This window comes from Bactrocera oleae, chromosome 2, assembly GCF_042242935.1.
Source record: "Bactrocera oleae isolate idBacOlea1 chromosome 2, idBacOlea1, whole genome shotgun sequence".
NCBI lineage: Eukaryota > Metazoa > Arthropoda > Insecta > Diptera > Tephritidae > Bactrocera > Bactrocera oleae.
Window position 1 is genome coordinate 4,914,221 of NC_091536.1, and position 14,146 is coordinate 4,928,366.

The following is a 14,146-nucleotide window of genomic DNA, read 5'->3' on the forward strand; positions in this document are numbered from 1 at the left end:
AACGTAGAAACGCTATTAAAAGATAGACTGAGTACTCGCATGTCGTAATTTCAAAAACTTCCACTTCATTCAACTTTTGATAATCAACTTTTCAAGCAAAATTATAACATACTCTATTCTATTCTATTCTATTAAAATAAAAACTTGTATTAATAATTACTGAAGCGTATAGGGCATAATGGCTACAGAAGAGGGCTCACAGACACAAGATGAAATCATACGAAAGGCAATGATGGACATGGGTTGGGACCCACAGGCGGAAATACCCATGGCTAGCAAGGAAAATCTCTGCATCTTGGCCGAAATGGAGCAGATGGTGGAGGAGAAAATACAAATGCTCGAATCGAACATCCAAACCGAGGATCGGTTGGAAAAGTTGTTGCAGCATTCTAAAAATGCCGAAATGTGTGTGAATCAGAATTTGGTAAGCAGTTGAGCAATATATGTAAGTAAAATGATACTGAGCGATATGCGTTGCTTTTAGAAACTACTGCAAGCGCATCAGACTGAAGTGAACACGGAGATACATCTTTACAAAGTAGCCGAGCGTGTGCAATCGAAACTGAAAGCCGACATCAACAAAATCAATAAGGAAACTAAATGCTTCACCGAATATGTAGACAACACAGAGAGTAAGTGCAATAGCTAACGACTTTACAGATCTTATTGACCTGTTCTACATACCCCTCTCTTGCAGAGGAACTGTGTCGCCGAAAAAATGCCATCGACGACTTGACATCGCGCGTTAAATGGGCGAAATCGGTACTGCTCGAGTGGCGTGAAGCCATGGAAGACACCAACAAGGGCTATCAATTGATTGAGAAGTACTTCAAGGAAGATCAAGAGTTGGCGCGCCAAAAAGACCTGCGTCGGCAATTACTGCATAACGAGCTTGAGAAACTGCGTAAAGAATTGGTAAAGTTATACGAGGAGCAGAAGTCGTTGGAGCAGAATATTGAATGTACGGCTATACTATATCGTACCGCGCATACGGAGCGTCGACAAATGGTGGAGACTTGGAAGTTGGCGGTGCAACAGATGTTACAGCGTGAGCGCGACATACGACACGGTGAAAACGAGTTGCAGAATTTGCGCAGCGAAGCTGAACGCGTCTTAAAGGAACGAAGAAATTACGATAAACACTTAGATGCCCTGATTCAGAATAATCATGAAATTGAAAATAATATCTCCTTGTTGAATGAGGAAACTTCACAGATGAAAGAGCAAATCCAGAAACTCATCGACATGACTGTATTGAAAGAGAATGAGGTGGTGCCGAATAATTCAAATAGTTAAAAGACCACATTAAATAAAATGTATAATGTTTCTGCTTTTAAAGGTGGATCTCTTGCAAAAGGATCTGCAAAATCTCTCAAATAAAGTACAACAACAACGTGTGGAGAACCGCAAAATGACTAAGGAAAAAGATAAACGCAATCAAGCGTTGGAAGATTTCAAATCGGTACTACGTAAGCTGGAGACACGCCTAGTAGAGATGGAGAATAAACATTTAAGCGCTGAGCAGCGTTTACAAATGCTGGAAGAGATGAACGATACCGAAGAGAAGGCACAAAAAGAGATTAACAAAGATAAGTTTCGGTTAAACGGTTTGATCTATCGCAGTCAGGAATATTTGCAAGATTTAAAGAATGATTGTCGAAGAGTGGAGGTGCGTAAAATTATATTTTTACTAACACCACATTAAAATTGCATCACTGTTTTTACATTATGGTATAGTGCATGAGCATATATCCATCTGCCTAAAATACGGGTTCATTTCATATATTACTTAGATTACGCTTTTGCTAAAGCAATTTCCAAAGACAACCGATTCTTCTTTACTTCGCAATGGAAACATTGGACGATACTTGTTTTTTTTCTTTGATAACCATAGGCGCTATTTATATATTAACCAACCTTGAGACCTTCCATTGTCTTGTGCAAAACAATGACGTCTGGACAACTTTAAGTTAAAACGAGCCGGCCTAGATAATCAGTTTCGTGGCTGTACTTGATCTCGACATTCTTCGACTGATTGAAAAATAATTTTGGGGAATGATAACGAATTTTCGTGTGTCTACAGCATAAACCCTAATGAATTTTTGTGTGTCTACAGAATAAACCCTAGGCTGTTTTTTATGGCACTGCTTTAACTAAAAACTTAATTAATAAGGGACAATAGGAAATAATAGTGACACATTGCCAGAAAAGCTGGTTTTATCTTTGCACCTTTGCCTTTGAATAGAGTTGTACCTTTCAATTTTCTCGATCATAAACCATTGGATGATGTTGATGACAGCATCTACTTCCTACAAAACAAAATATATCACAACACTTACAGGGACTTGTGGGTCGCTAAACCGGGATATATTTCCGGTCATGGATTGTCATCTCAGCATTCAAAAATGGCAGAGATCGTTTGATATACAAGTATGTGAAGTTCGTTCATTAGAAGATACGATTACTGCCGTGAGTTTGTATTTTTGCAAAAAAATCGCGACGTAAAAAAGTATTTTTAATTGCACTGTTACTTTTCTCGGAAATATTTAGCGGGACCATTCCGGTTATGAAATCTCAATTGTTTTTTAACTATGAGATATGAACTCTATTCGGTGTACCAAAGTTAATAAAAATTCCCGAATGAAAAAAATCCTCAGATATTTGAAACACAAATTACATATCATTCAAGGTTTCCAATGACGGCTTGTCAGCGAGCATCACCACAGTCATCCGAAACACGAAGAAAATGGAAAAGGATCTCAATCGCCTAACTGAAGTTCACTACGAATCGGTGCGTATTTTCACATAAATATTTTAAAAACTTTTATCTAGTGAATTTACATTTCCACTAGGCTTTCAAATGTCTACAAATTGAACGTAAAATAATAATGTTACAAGGTGGAGATTTCGATCCCATACAAGAGGCCGAAGCACAGAAATATTTAACCAAGTTAGAGGCACAAAATTTGATACTGCAAAGGCGACTGCAAACCACCGAGGCACAAAACAAAAAGTTGGACTATAATATGCGAAATCTAACCGACGTCTACAATGCTGATCACAAGAGGTTGGAGGAGATGGTGAGTGATATTTACTTATATATGGTATATATTTATTATGCACCGTAAATATTTTGTGATAGCTCTTCAATATCAAAGAGGCCCAAATGTACTGCGAGGGCGGCATCAAACGTTTGAGTGTCGAAAGAAACAAGAACCAACAGAAGATTGTCGAGTTGAGTCTTTTGAAAATGCGCAGCAAGGAGTTTGAGAATGAAATAATCGCGTGCGAAAACAATACCTATCACTTGGGCAAGCATCGTTTGCAACTAAATCGCACCATGAAGGATCGTTTGGTGGAGATAAAGAGTCAAATGGATTTGCTAAATCTGAAGCGAAAACATTTGAATGAAGAAAGAAGCACATTACTGGCAGACATCGGGGAACGTTCGAAACATATTGATGTAGTGCGTGCACGACTCGAATTGACCTCCAGATTGATGGGTATAAATGAGGATGGCACTTTGGTGACAGCAACGCAATTAAAGGTGTCAGCGGCGCAAGAGAAACAAATGCTCTTAGACGAAGGTAACGAATTGAACGCGAAAGTTATCAAGGCAGAAGAAGAAATTAAGGCGATGGAAAATACACTGATGCTGCTGAACCATTCGAATGACTCATATCGCAAGAACCTGAATAAGAAGGTGGATGAAGGTAGTTGAGAGAAAAACGTTTTCAAAATAATGCTACAGACGTTTATACTCTGAACAGGGTCAATTAAGTTAAACACGAATTTTGAAATGACCAGAAAGTAACGTCGGAGACCCTATAATTATATATATAAATGAACAGCATGACGAGCTGAATCGATTTAGTCATGTCCGTCTTTATGTCTGTATATACACGAACTAGTTCCTCAGTTTTTGAGATATCGATTTGAAATTTTGCACACGTCCTTTTCTCCCCAAGACGCTGCTCAGCCGATATCAGCTATAGGTGTTATACAAACTGACTGATCAATCTTAATTGTATGGAAAATTTTTTTATTGGGCAAAGGTATCTTCACAAAATTTGGTATAGGTTATCATGTTGTTGTTGTAGTGGCAGAATTCTGACGAGTTGACAGTCCTTGGCCGAATAAAAATTCGGGTATCTTCCGGTTACGTAGACTTGACTGTCGTAGGAACAGTATAGATTATAAACGCTATAACCTTGAACAATTTTTTGAGATCGGATCACTATAGCATTCAAACTGACCGATCAAAACAAAGATAATGAGATTTTTATACTCTTTTATGCAATAAAAAATGTATGTGTGGGGTAATATAGCTTTGGTGCAGCCGAAGTTAACATTTATTTCGGCTTTACTTATATTTTCCATCTGCTTTTTATGTCAGACCAAGTATTGGAAGAAATCAAGGAATTGCAGTCCAACTATTGTCTTGCCTTGACGCAACTTAAGTCTCTACGTAGCAAACATCGTCAAGTGGAGAAAGAAAATGACAAAAATTTACGTATATATGAAAACCTAGAAAGGCAAATGGAAATCTCAGCTGGCAAAAAGTATTTCACATTTATAATTACATATCCTTATTCAATAAATATATTTAATTTCACAACTGTTTTAACTTAAGCATGGAAAATAGAGAAATATTGGAAAAATTACAAAAGGAAATTGATGATCAGAAAACCAAACTGCAGCGCGCCGAACGCGAAGTCAAAATTTCTTTGAAGGCGGTGAAGGATCGCAATTTAGGCAAGGAATTCGTCGACGCTTATGAACGCGAATTGGATTTGCGTGAATTTGAATATCGTAATTCGAGCGCACTTAATCAGCTGGCTGACATGGCGGAGAATGATGACGACATCGGCCCCAAAGTAATACGAATAATGTTGGATAAAGGCCTCAAAATGCCGCATATGTTGCAGAAAACACGTAGCTTTGCTTCGTGGCGCAGCGATGTGTCGGAAACATCTTCCTCGCGTGGTACGAAGTTCACTTCATAATTTCATTTCAATTTAATACATTTCTTTTATACAGATATGCCTATGTCCACTCCACATTCTTCCGTTTCGGAGACTACAAGCGTTGTTATTCAACCTTCGGTCGTTTCCATAGATTTTTCACCATCTTAATGCCCCAACTACCAACATCACTTTGCAGTGGCGCCAATTATATTTGCAATAATTCACTAGCAATTACATTTTTATTTTCAAATACTATATTTGATGATTTTAAAATTGAAAACACAACTTTTTGTCAGAAACTACAACTTTCATTAAAGTTTTTTGGAGGATTATGTTTAATCTTCTGCTTCCGAGCCACTGCCAGAACCGCTATCAGAACCACTTGGTGTTGCGCTGCCCGAATGAGGCGGTGTACGTGATGCTGAGCCAGAACGTGAACCAGAAGCACTGCCGGATCGTGAGCCCGATCGAGAACGTGAACGCGCTGGCGTTTTCGTCGGTGACTGCGAACCAGAATGTGAACGTGAGCGAGATCGAGATCGACTAATCGAGCGTGATGGTGAGCGTGAAGTATGTGAGACGGAACGTGATTTTGAAGCAGATTTATGCGATCCTGCTGGTGTAGCTGAGCGAGAACGTGATGGCGATTTGGATACAGATCGAGACCGCGAACGTGAATGTGCGGTGGAGCGAGAACCACTACGACTGCGACTACCCGATTTGGAGCGAGAACGAGAGCGTGAGTGTGAAGCACGTGAACCCGAATCTGAACGTGACCCAGAACTAGAACGTGATTGTGAACGGGATTTAGATTTTGCATGCGATTTGGAACGGGAGCGTGAATGACGGTCTTTCGCTCTTTGAGCTACTTCTGCGTTGTCATGTTCGGATTCGTCTCCATCATCAGCATCACCACCTTTGTTATTATTGCTTTCACTAGTGGCCTGCGTAGTCGGTGCCATCTCTTCCTCCTCCTCTTCATCTTCTTCCATTTCCTCTTCCTCCTCATCACCTGCAGGCTCTAGTTGTTTTTCTCGATATCTTTGCATGCGATGTTCATTGGCATCCAATGGGCGATGTTTCACCACCTATAACATATAGAATTAGTATACGTACAATAGATATTTATATGAAAAAGTTGTACCAATTTGGTATTGCTTGGCTGTTGTCCGGTCTTGACACGTCGCTTATTTAGACGCACACGTGTCTCCAATTCATTATAGAAAACACCATCTTGACGTACAACGAAAAAGTAGTTTTCTTCGTAACCCTTAGATGCTTTACTTTTGACATTCCAGTTATATTCGCGCGCAATCTTGTACTCATAATCTTCATCATCTTTGTACAGTACATTTTCAGCAAAGTCATTGCGTCTCTTGTCCAAAGTCTCTTCAGTTGGTAAGAAGTAGGCGACAAATTGTTCACCACTTTCATCCATCACACCACGAATCATAGCTTGAGACATCTCTTCCAATTGTGCCGGTACATTTTTGCCAGCAGGAGCAGGATCACTATCGAAAATAACCTGTGCACATGGGTACTTCCAATTCTTGAAATCTGGATACACAGGCAATATTTCCACTGGTACCACATTTGGTTTGGAGTAATGTTTGCTGATTTCATGTTTGGAGTCACTGAATGTTTTCTCAATAGCTTTAATTTGTGCATCACGATCAAGGTAGAGAGTTTCTTCGCGCAAGGACTTCTTAACATTGTAACCCACCTTAGCTTCAATATTCTCAAGATTTTGCGGTTGGAAGCGCGTTTGCTCTGTCGAAATATATTCTGACTTACGCAACCATGAAACACTACGTGAATGTTGTCGCGAACGCATCGAATCATGTGGCGTGTGCACATCTTCCTCCAATAACTTTTCATCTGCAGGGTCAAGTTGAGCATAGGGATCGGCCTGATATAAATCGCGATTTATTAAGTCGATTGTCACACCCAAGTCATGTTCGGTAAGTACTTCATATTTGTAGTTGCGTTCTAGCGATGTCGGATTGTATTGCACAAAGCGGTTGCTGTCGAACGGATACTGTAGAAATTTCAAGTCAAAGGGTATGTCAGGAAGACTGTTCCCATATTTCACACGACATATTAATTCGGACCTAAAGAGAGATTATATTATAATTGTAATACAGACTTTTAAGGAAATGCTTCCTTACTTGCGTTCCGCTGCTCTAACAGGTCGCTTCTCCGCATTGGATGTTGTATTAATAATAGTGGGCGCCATTCTTAATCGTGATCGCTTTCTTTTGGCAGAAAGGCTTTACACCTAACACTTTTATGCACAGTAAACAAATATTGTTATTTATATGAATAAAACTTACAAGAAATTACGAAAAATGCAGAAATGAAAATAGTAAACGAATGCAATACCTAATGGAAAGGAAATGTCAAAATCGGCATTTGATATCGTTCACGTTCCAGTTTCTAGCTATGCTAATAATTAATCGATATTTGGAACGTGTATATTTCGTTATCGATGATGTAATAGAGCATTGTTTGGAGGTAATATTTTATTATATATTATATAAGATATATTTAAAATTATTATTAAAGTAATAATTGTTCTTTGTGTCTACATCGGTGTTGCTAAAAAATTAACATAATGTATACAAGCGTAAGTACTTAAGCGTACCTCAAACAAAGAACTTAGAAGAACAATTCATTTACGTTCTCTGCCTCAAATTCCGGTTAGTGTTGCCAATAACTTAATCACTTCTAATGGCGTTGGTAACTTAATAACATATGACGGATATTTGCTTCTAGCTTAGCATGCGCATAATTTAATCCAATTTAAAAAAATATTTAAAATTAAAATGCTTGTTGATGTTGAGGATGTTAGTTTAACAATAATTAGATTTATACTATTTGTAAAATTGGCATTAATCGGAAAGTTATGGCCTTTTAGGAAGACATTTAGAAGCTTATTCTAGTAATTCTAATTTCACCATACATTCAGGTCTGCAACTTGCGGTTTTTGTTTTACGCAAGCCACTATTTATACCCTAGACTACACATAAATGTCTGTGTAGGTAATTACGCATACTTACATATATTTGAATTAACCGCATTTACAATTTACAGCAAATTTTATAACTCGTGAATCACGTGCTCCCTTGCCAACTTAGTATACTTAAGTATAAGTACATATGTATATGTATGTGGAGTAGTCTCTATTTGAGCGATTTTCTTCTTACTGAAAAAATCACAGTTAAAAATCGACAAATTACATTATATTTCATTTTAAACTCATTATTGTTGTAACTGCCATCGTCGCGAATGGAGTGTTAATAATAAAATATAAGATTGCGAAATGTAAAAAGATATTTTGCGTAAGGATTTTTAAATTAATTTGAAAAAAATGTACTATAAAAAGCATGAGTATTATTCATAAGTATAAATAAGTGCATTGTTAAAGTGTGTGTGATAAATTTTGGAAACAATTAAACAATCCTGTTATAAAATGCATTGTGTGCAATATTTTTTTACATTTCATATAAAAGTAAAATTTTATAACAAAAACACAATGCCTAAGGAGCTAGATATTACCGGTGACCTAACGATTGCTTACCAAATTGGCAAGGTATGTTAAGGCCCATTTTTTATTATTTTACGTAATTACGTACTGTAATTCGAAATCTGAAATTGAACATCAATTATTATATAATTATCATGCACATGAAATGGCAAATTGTTTATTTTAACAAACATGACATGAGTATGTTGATTCATGATATAAGTTCTATTCATTTAAATTTGGCATCAAAGTCGGGGGTCAAGAATAACAAAAAATTTAATCCCAAATACAAAAAGAAAATTAAAATTTAATTTTTAATCCAAAATGTTGAAATTAAAATATGAAAATATAATTTTTGAATGAAAAAGATTACAGCCCTACCCCAAACCTATGTCTGACTTTATACCGAAAATATAAGACAGTTTGTTATATATATTAATAATATATTATATTAATAAAATAAAGTGCACATCTTTTCCTAATAATAAGTGTGTCTGGTGCCAAAAATGTATAAATAATAAAATGCGTTCGGTACTTCTCCAGCCCACATATATCTAATATAATTGTTTTTGAACTTTTTGAACTTTCGGCTGACTTTATACTGTATATATCGGCCAATATGTAATATATCAATAAAATTAATTGGTATTTAATTTTAAGTACCGTATACTGTACTTTGGTGCCGAAAATGTGTGAATCTGTCCATGAATTACCCCCATATGCATAGCATATTATTTTAGTTATGTTAATGAAATTGCGTGTAAATACATACATAAGTTCTCAAGCCAGCTTTAGTTTAATGCCAGTAAATGAAATCATGTACCTAATGTAATATAATGATTTCCTTTCCTCCAGTGGACACATTCTGTATATCTGGATATCTGTGAACATATTATTCTAGACATAATGTAGTTTGTTTGCTTATCCTCCATACAAGTATACCCAGTATAATGATTTTCGTCTTCCCGTCCAACAACAGAAAATATTTGTCCGCCTATTATATTTATAATGTTCGATTGCACCTGATTTTAGGTCTTCTTACTTTTTATTGCTTTTATTTACTGTTTTCAGTTACAGTTTATAAAAAAAAGTAGCATAAAAATCTTTTATTAAATAATATTTATGTAGGTGGACGGCGAAACACAAATATCAAGTTGTAGGTTACAGCTGGAAAGTGTCGAATCACGTTTTTAAGGCCAACAGCGCGAGTTCTTCAACGTGTAAAGTTTCTTATTAAGTTTTCTTATAAAGCCACATTTACCTATGTACTTATATGTATATCATACTCTGACGTTAACAAAACTACATTTTCATGCTATCTAGAACTACATATTTATTTATCTGTCGATAGCTTGTGTTATATACGCAAATTACTTAATTAGTAGGTAAGCAATTGAGTTGTCACACTCAATAAAAGAATTTGCAGTTATGTTTAGCGATCAATTTGTTATGTACGTTTAAGCTACTGGATCTCAATAATACGAATCAATAAATAAATTATTAAAATGTCCATACACCTTAAAAAGAAGCAACTAGCTGGTTTGTAATGCTTTTAGCATCAGAATTAAGCACCATCTTAGCTGTGAAATTTAATGCGACTGACGCATTTATTTTACAGCAAATTTAGTAACTTTGAACATAACCGTTATGTGGTGAGTGGGCGTGGCTATGATCCGATTTCTTTCGTTTTCACACAGTTACATATGAGGAAATAAAAGAAAACTTGTTCCCAGTGATTTATATAGCTTTAGTAATTTGTGAGATATACATATATTTTCAACCTATTAGGGGGTTGGCCTACGCCCATTTTTTAAAGTTCCTCAAATCACAGATGCCTATCCATACATATACTAAAGTGATAGTTCCAAATTAGTTTATATAGCATAGATATGTATTCTTACGTTATTATGATAATTGGAATTTGGCTGAAAAAATATGTAACAATAGATATTTTGTAGTTAGCACATTGTGTACATATAAACGGATGAATCAGAGAACGTAAATGAACCTACTTCAGCTTCTTTTGCATTACCTCGTAAGACCAAAGGTCCCTGTCCCATTTATGTTCCAGAAATAAAAATAAAAAACTTAAACTACTAAATACTATCGGCCGATGAATATAATCGTACTACATTTTTTACTTAGAAACTGTGAAGTCCAACTCACTAAATAAATACGCCAGAGGCATTAAATTTCACTGCCAATACGTAAGGCACGCTTCCCAGGGATCGGTATAATTTTTGGACAATAACCGAGGCACCACCCACTTTTAGATGAATTCCTATATCTACAAATATATCGACCGATTAAAAAAAAATTCATATAACATTAGCCTTGCATTTTTACGCATACGGAAAATGGACACATTAATTGGTATTGTTGACCTTTTACCGAAAGTATTTGTCAATCTGTGAGATATATTATTGAAATTAAAATAGCATATTTTCTGGTGAATATGTTATGATACCAAAAATGCTTAAAATTTGGTTATTACTTCCTCAAATCCCTACATTAAAAAATTTTCGTTATTCTTGCAGACTTTATGCCGAATATATCGGTTACTGTGGGAGTTATCTTAGTAAAATTGCGTGGGAATAATTTCTTTTAATTATTGTAGTTTAATGTCAGGCCATCCCCTTGCTCCAATATACCTGGTATGGCGATAGCCGACTTTCCAACTGACTTTAAACCGTTTAGGTTGGTCAAAATGTGTGCAATCTTAATGCAATTAAGTGGACGGTCTTCTTAAAAACAAAAGCGCTGAATATGAATGAAATTGGTCTCGACCTTGAGCCAAACCTTATTTCTCGAATATAATATTATTAATTCGATTCTATAGATGACCTTTTCCAAACGAACTCAATATATTAAATTTACATTGAGGATGATTTTAATATAATTTTCGCGGACAAGAAAAAAATATAGCAATAAAACTAAGTAAGTAGACTTACCAAATAAGAGTTTTTTGATACGGTATAGATGTACAATATCTTGTGAGTTTTTTTGAAAGATAGTTTATGAATTTTTTCTCAGAGGAATCATCTTAGTATTTTCCCTTAATTTAGAGGAGAACTCTAAACAAGGGTTGACTATATTGTAACAAGTATTTTTCTCGATTTTGCTGTGTAAATAAATATGAATATGTACGTATGTCGCAATCAATGATTTATAAATTATTGAAACAACAAAACCTGATACATATATGAATATGTATGTATGTATATGTAAATAAAAACATTCCTTTCATGGTGACTGGTAAATATATATACTTTTCTGATCATTTAAAAAATTTATGCAAAACTAATAAAATGTTTTCAAAACGTCGCAAAATCTTTTTGGTGTTAATTTTTAAGGTTCTTTAAGCAAATAATCTCGTATGCAAAATGTATTTACTTTATATATGGGAAATTAACACCAATAACTTTGATTAAGGTTCTAATCGGATTACCAGCACGCAAACAAATATGATAATTGCTTATAATTTCGAAAAGTTATGGTAAATAATAATAATCATATCAAATTATTTGAAATTTGCACCTTTTGTGGACATAGGTATGCTGCTATTTACTTAACATTCTATGTGCAAAACAAGCTATTTACTGGTCTTTCAAAACAGCTAGTGATCATCTGTGATAAGGTTTTCGTTTATGCGAGATTGAACTTTCGCACCGAAAAGAGCTCGTCACTGGTACGAATGATTTCTAAGATGGTCGCCATTGGCTTGGCGTGATAGACACCATATACATAGACAAGAGACTAGTAGCCTGCTTTGTGCACTGTTGCTACTAATTACAAAAAAAAAGTGAAATGAATTCCCTTGCAATGAGAAGAAGCTATTCCATGGAAATATAATTTCGTCGAGACTTTATAGCAGATTCTATAAAGGATTCAACTGAGCCGAGTTCTAAACTAATAACTATTTCAAATAGCTTCAGTGGGCCATTATAATTTCATTACATTTTTAAACCAAAAAATAACTAAGATGACTAAGCGCCTTTTCGAGATAAATAACCTCCTTTTCTCTTGGTCTAATTGTCTTATATGAGTTGATAACAACTCTCACAATATTTACCGGTCTGCATTGATACGTATTTATTTACAGTGAACTAATATGTCCCGGTCTAAGTAAAATTGGAAAATGCTTGAAAAATTCTTGAATTACTCGTCGTAACGTATCGAAGATAAGGATTCATTAGAATTGGATGCACAAGTGTTGTAGTTAATTCTAACTTTTAAAACACATGTGTCGACAACTGGCTCGTCAGATATGGAATTTTTAACGACAAAAATTGTGGTGTTTAAAAAGTGTACAAAAAATAATTTCGTGAGCTAATAAACTACTATTAAACAAAAAATGTTATCTGGGACCTGTCATGGCTTGCTAAATTATCAAACATCAAAAAATTTAATAAATTATTTTAATGAAGTTGACAGAAATATATTTGACTCTACAGATATAAAAGGGGTGTGTTGGGTACATGTACATCGTATATGAAAATTGTGTTATGCAAATGTTCCAGAAAGTTAGCCTGCGGAAGTTCGTAATCGAGCCACAAAAAAAAAGTAATGTCAAATTGGACCTCAAGTTTTTTTTAAATTCGCCGCATTTTCTGGATATGTTCTTGAAGATATGTGTTGCTGTTCGAAAACGTAACAATAATCGTTTGCTGGAAAAAATATGGGCAAATGAAGAGATAATTGCCGAGACCAAGGACTATTTGGAATCAAAAAACCAATTTAATTGCAAAACTAACATCGAGAAGTTGGAAGATCGCCAGAATCAGATACTAACAAATTATTATTATTTTTTTTCGTATGACAAGAAACTGCTTATACAGTCTTAAAGCTTTATCATTTAATTATTTAAATATCATAGAACAGGGAGTGGGGAAGCTTGATCAATTATTTAATGAAGTTAAACAGTTAACAGTTTTTTAGTCAGGAACTTAAAAAAGATTTAATAGAATTATTTGTATTTATGTAGCTCTTTTCCTACTTGAATAATCTTTATGAAAGAATCATTCAGCTGGGAGGACTCCAACAAGGTGCCTTAAGGCACCAATATATGAAAACCAATTTCAAAATCTTTAAATCTCAAAGGCTAGTTCGGTTTCACATAGACGAACAATTAGCTAGCAGAAGTTACCTTCGTCATCATATCTTTTGATGTCTCCACTTCTTCTTCTTCTGAATTTAAAACCCAATAGCCAAAATTATCTGATTCCCGAAGGCTACAACAAAATTTGTACAATATTTTAGTCCGCAGTCCGCTAAAATGTAATGTAATGTAAGCGCTGACCAATACTTAAGATCCTTTACCGATGTACTGTTCTTAAATCAGCTCTTCGCGGAGTTTCGCCTTTCTTTTCACTGTTCATTATCCAAATTCGCCAGATGTGGCAACAAACGTGTTGCAGGCACCTTTCACACATACACTTAGAGGCACGTTTTTGAGTGCATAATTGACAGATATTATAAAGAAGTTATAATAAAAAAAAATTTAAAAAAATAGATTGCGGAGCATTTATAACGCACACGATTATAACGAATAGTCCCTGGCACCTTTTCATATAGTCACAAACACCGTCACGCGTCGCCTGATCGTTAAGCAAAAATATTGATACATTTCACAATAACCGGTGAACCGATTGAG

General features: G+C 35.2%; 2 protein-coding genes across 2 annotated transcripts; one reads left to right on the forward strand and one right to left on the reverse strand.

The window, feature by feature from the left end:
• The first annotated feature begins 52 nt into the window (after window positions 1-52).
• On the forward strand, window positions 53-7,364 carry Ccdc39 (Coiled-coil domain containing protein 39). The gene is made up of 10 exons (XM_036373481.2): window positions 53-424; window positions 485-632; window positions 698-1,269; window positions 1,340-1,669; window positions 2,690-2,791; window positions 2,853-3,080; window positions 3,143-3,713; window positions 4,397-4,562; window positions 4,634-4,986; window positions 5,041-7,364. Exons 1-10 carry the CDS (start codon window positions 179-181, stop codon window positions 5,133-5,135), a joined length of 2,811 nt encoding a protein of 936 aa, XP_036229374.2. The 5' UTR covers window positions 53-178; the 3' UTR covers window positions 5,136-7,364.
• atms (RNA polymerase II-associated factor 1-like protein antimeros) lies at window positions 5,199-7,324 on the reverse strand. Its single transcript, XM_014234083.3, has 3 exons — window positions 7,136-7,324; window positions 6,112-7,078; window positions 5,199-6,055 (listed from the first exon to the last, which is right to left on the reverse strand). Exons 1-3 carry the CDS (start codon window positions 7,201-7,203, stop codon window positions 5,303-5,305), a joined length of 1,788 nt encoding a protein of 595 aa, XP_014089558.2. The 5' UTR covers window positions 7,204-7,324; the 3' UTR covers window positions 5,199-5,302.
• Window positions 7,365-14,146: the final 6,782 nt, after the last annotated feature.